At 41.1% G+C, this 4,830-nt stretch overlaps 1 protein-coding gene across 1 annotated transcript in view; it reads left to right on the plus strand.

The window, feature by feature from the left end:
- The window catches only part of FAM159A (family with sequence similarity 159, member A), a 39,657-nt gene extending 35,327 nt beyond the window's left edge, over nt 1-4,330 (plus strand). Inside the window, exon 3 of the mRNA XM_006879806.1 lies at nt 4,080-4,330. Coding sequence (XP_006879868.1) covers nt 4,080-4,330 — 251 coding nt within the window. The remainder of the gene's footprint in view (nt 1-4,079) is intronic.
- Nucleotides 4,331-4,830: the final 500 nt, after the last annotated feature.

Consider the following 4,830-nt stretch of genomic DNA (forward strand, 5'->3'; position numbering starts at 1 on the left):
TACATCTGTGGAAGGAACCGCTGGAGAAGCTCAATATCAGCTGTGAAAACTAGGCCGGGGGCTGATTGTGGAACAGACCACCAATTACTCATATGCAAATTCAAGCTGAAGCTGAGGAAACTTAAACCAAAACTTATTTGTGTTAGGGAAAAATAATCTGGAAATAACTGTCTTTCAACAGGCAAATAGTGCAAGCATACAATGGAAAATTTTGCAATCATTAAAAAAGAATGGATCCTTGATATACACTATTTGGATGAATCTGTAGAGTGTTATATTGAATGAATAAAGCTAATGTCAAAAGTTAGATTATTTATATCATACTCTCAAAATAACATTATAAAAATGGTGAACAAATCAGTGGTTGCCAGTAGTTAGACTAGGACAATGGTCTTACCATAAAGGGTTGGCATAAGAAAGTTTCTTAAAGGACAAATATTGCATGGTGCCACTGCTGTAAAATGGGACTGATATCAGGGTGGGGGTAAGACTGAGAAAAACTGGATAAATTGTGTATAATGCACTGAAACAGATGAGGGACTGAATAATTTAAAAGCAATGTATGATAGGGTATTATGGTTATCACAAGAGTCCACAATTAAGGTTGCATAGTGGAATGTACTTGGGGCAGTGGGAAGGGTGTGGGGGGATTGTGTACCAGGGAGGGAGTCTTTCTTTTAGTTTTGAAAGAGAGGAGCGAACTGGGGGGGTGGGAGGAGAGGGCTGGGAGGGTAGAGAAGTGCAGCACTGAATGAATGGAAATCCAAATTCTCTGTAAATGTTCATTAAAATTATTTTTTTTTTAAAAAGAAAGTTTCTTTATAGTCGTGAACAGTTCTGTGTCAATGTTTATATAAAACTATCCATGGATAGTTCTTATGAAACTGTAAGAAGCTGTACTGCAATCTCAAAGGCACACAGTTCGAATCCACCAGTTGCTCTGAAGAAAAAGGATGAGTCTCCTACTGTTCTATCTACTACCTTTGAAAACCTACTGGATGGTCAGTTATGACATGACTCCAACTTGACAGCACACAGAACAACAACAAAATATGATAAAAATCCGTCGCACATGTACCTCCCTCCTCAAGTAAAGTATGCATAGACTAGTAAAACATACCATGAACCAACAAGAGAGCAAACAGGTCTGTCTTAGAGAGGGTGAAACTGAGTTACTCTTCAGAGGCAAGGATTTTAATGGTTTGACTCATATACTTTGGGCACAGGGCCAGGAGGGACCAGTCCTTGGAACTGGACAATGACTAAGGATGACAGAAGAAGAATTCATGCCTTTGAGTTGTGGTGCTACAGAAGAGTATTGAATGTATCATGGACTGCCAGAGAAAGAGGATGAAACCAAGTTTCTCCTTGGAGGCAAAGATTTTGAAGCGGTCTCATATACTTTGGGCATGTGACATGGAGGGACTGGTCCTTGGAAAAGGACATCATGCTTGAAAGGGTGGAGGGACAGCTCAAGAGAGGAAGACCCCAGATGAGATGCATGGACACTGTAACTGGGGTAATGGGGGTAGGTGTGTTGGAATCAGTGAAACTGGCTCAGGATAGGGCAGAATTCAGAGGTGTTGTACATAGGGACACTATCAGTCACATAACAACAAAACAGACTGGTAAAATAGAACAGAATACATAATTCAGGTAATAGTATTTGATCAATGTCAATTTCCTACTTTTGCAAATGAACTATAGTAATGTAAAATGTTAGAAAGCTTTGGTAGCCTAGTGGTAAGAAGCTGAACCACAATCCCAAAGGCACTGGGTTCAAATTCACCAGCTGCTCTGCAGCAGAAAGTTGGACAGTCACCGCCTGTGCCTCAGAAAACTCACTGATTGGTCAGCTATCAGTCAGTTCTGACTCGACAGTACTGAACAACAGTGTAAGGTGTTAGCACTAGAGAAAGCTAGATTGAAAATACACAAATAGATGGGATAAATGATGTACACTGCATTGAACCAGATGAGGGAAAGAACTGCTTAAAAGGAGTGTATGATTAGTTATTATTTGCATGACAACAGTCCAGAATAAGAGCTGCGTAGTAAAGTGGACTGTAGAAGGGGAAACTACAACAATGAAAGAATATTTTTTTTTCAAAGAGAAAAGCAAACTGGGGAGAGGGGCAGGGAGGAAAATGTGCAACACTGGATGAATGGAAATCCAAGTTTTCTATAATCTTTCATTAAAATCTCAATTAAAAAAACAAACATTGTACTATTTTGCAATGTTTTATATTAAATTATTTTAAAATAAAAGAGACCCAAAAAAGGATATATTGGGTTAATAGGTGAAAAGTAAAAAACTAGGTGAGAAATAAGGTGGGCTTTAGACACAGTTTGAATAAAAATTCACATCTTCATATTTATAGTTCCAGTCTCTAAAGATTTCTTCCACTCTGCCCTCCATATTATGTTGGCTGTTTTTCTAATGGTAGTAACTTCTCTAATGATAGTCCCTGGAACTGCTTGCTTTCTTTTTTCCATCTAACTAAGAAGAAAAAGAGGATGTGTGCTATCCTTCAACTAGAGTGGGTAGAAAAGCCAGGAGTTCTACTTTGCTTGGATCATCATATAGCAATTCTCTGTCTCCCAAGCAGTCATTTCGGTATAAGGGGTGAGAAAGGGAAAATATTGTGCACTGACTGCCCACCAGCGTGACGAAGGAAAGGTATGATTACCTGATTGGGTCAGATCACTTGTGCCCCACCCAGAGCTGGGATAGAGTCAATCCCACCCAAGGTAAGATGAAATGGAATGCTGGGTAGTAAACCCCAATATCCTGTACAACTTCCTATAGAAATTCATTCTTCTCTCTGTTTTAGAAGAATCATACTTCTTAGTATCCACCACTGATGTATTTTAAATATATATATGAGTTTGCTGTGGAAAGAAGGTGTAAAAATGCCATACTAAGAAGAAGAAAGACCATTACAAAAGGCCAGAGATATGGAAAGGAATAGACTCACCTGGGAAACAGTGAAAATTTCCATGTGGAGAGGCATAGAGTTCTTCCACTGTATGACTATACCATAATTTTCTATCCATTCATTTGTTGATGGGTGCAGGGGTTGCTTCCTTTTTTTTGCTATTGTAAATAATACAGCAGTAAACACGGGTGTGCATATATATATCTGTATGGACAGCAGTTATGGTTTCTTTAGGGCATATTCCCAGTAGTGGAAATGCTGGGTCAAATGATATTTCTATTTCTAACTTTTTGAGAAAGCCAAACTGCTTCCATAGTGATTGCACCATTTTACACACCCACCAGCAGTGAATAAGGGTTCCAATCTCTCCACAACCTCGCCAGCATTTATTGTTTGCTGCTCTGTTGAACTTTGCTATTGTTACTGGGGTGAGATGGTATCTCATAGTTGTTTTTATTTGCATCTCTCTGATAGCTAGGAGAGACATAGAGATCTTGGAATAGGGCAGCCAGGTGATGAAGAGCCTTGAATGCACATCAGAAATCAAGAGTAATGAGAGGACAATGAAGACTTTTAAGAAAGACCCATACTGGTTGAATTGATCTTAGAAAGATCTCTTTGGTCACAGCATGGAAGAAAGGCCTGGAAGAGGGACCTCAGTGGAGCTTGAACAAGAGAAGATGAAGGGCAGACCCAGAATGACAGCCATGAGCCTTGAGTGAAGTGGGTGGAGTTTGTGGACGATAACAAGATAGGCCTCAGCTCTGTTCTGATGGAATTTTTTTAATACATAAACTTTGTCAAGTGTTAGACTTTTTGAAGTTGTAGTGGGAAAGATGTGAGAATGATGAACTCAAAATTTCTGACTTGAGCACTTGATTTTTTTTTTTTTAACTGATGAGGTGGAGATGTGCAACTATGTCTTCTGTTCCTGACAAGTGAGATGAAGATTTAGAAAGATCTTGGAATTTAGTGACAAAAAGTTTTACTGTACAAAGGACAGAATTCAAGTAAATTGTATCAGAATAAGTCATGAATGCACAAAGCAACATTCTGTGAAGTCAGTTGCCTGTGTGAACCTGCTAGGGGAGGAAGGGGTTGCAGGGGGAAGACCCATGCCTTCAGCTTGCTGTTTTTCAGGCTCTCAGGAGGAACACCCTGCCCACCAAGATGGGAACACAGGCATCGCGGTGGAGGTGACAAGAGTGAGCCCCCATGAGCACAGTTACCCTTTCCTGAACCGACCACTGGACTGCAATGACGGGCAGGCTCCAGAGTCCAGGCTATTCCCCCGGCACTGCTTCCTGGCCACAGTGACTGCCAGAGACATCCCAGGCAGCCCTGAAGAGGCCCTGGTCCCCAAACCAGACCAACATGAATCAGCCCCCTAAACATTAAATAAAAGTCTCGGCACTACCTTGTTTTCGAGTCTCTGTGTGGGGAAAGGTGGGAGGTGAGGTGTGATCAAAAGAACTGTAGAACCTGGAAGGATAAATAAAGGGCTTTTCCCAGAAAACCACCTAAATCTCAGTGATACTGCTCTAGCTGGGCTACTGGGGGTCCTAGGCAAAAAGGCTGTCATAGAAGCCCAGAGTTTGGGGGGAAAAGGCCTCAGAGAAACCTAACATAGCCTGGTTCAAGGAGTCAGAGAATTCCCATTTGGTCTCCTTATCTCAGAGCCCCTGGGAAAATGATTGGCGTCTCTGAGTGGTGCAAATGGGTAAGAGCTCAACTATTAAAAGGTTGGCAGTTGGAACCTACAAAAAGGTCTGGCAATCGACTTTGGAACAATTCCACTCTGCACACACGAGGTAACCACGAGTTTGAATTGACTTGGTGATGGGTTTTTGATTTGGGGAAGATCATCAGGGCCCAGAAGGCAATAACCCCA

The sequence above is a fragment of the Elephantulus edwardii genome, unplaced genomic scaffold (genome assembly GCF_000299155.1).
Source record: "Elephantulus edwardii isolate Elephantulus edwardi_28Jun2011 unplaced genomic scaffold, EleEdw1.0 scaffold00005, whole genome shotgun sequence".
Lineage (NCBI taxonomy): Eukaryota > Metazoa > Chordata > Mammalia > Macroscelidea > Macroscelididae > Elephantulus > Elephantulus edwardii.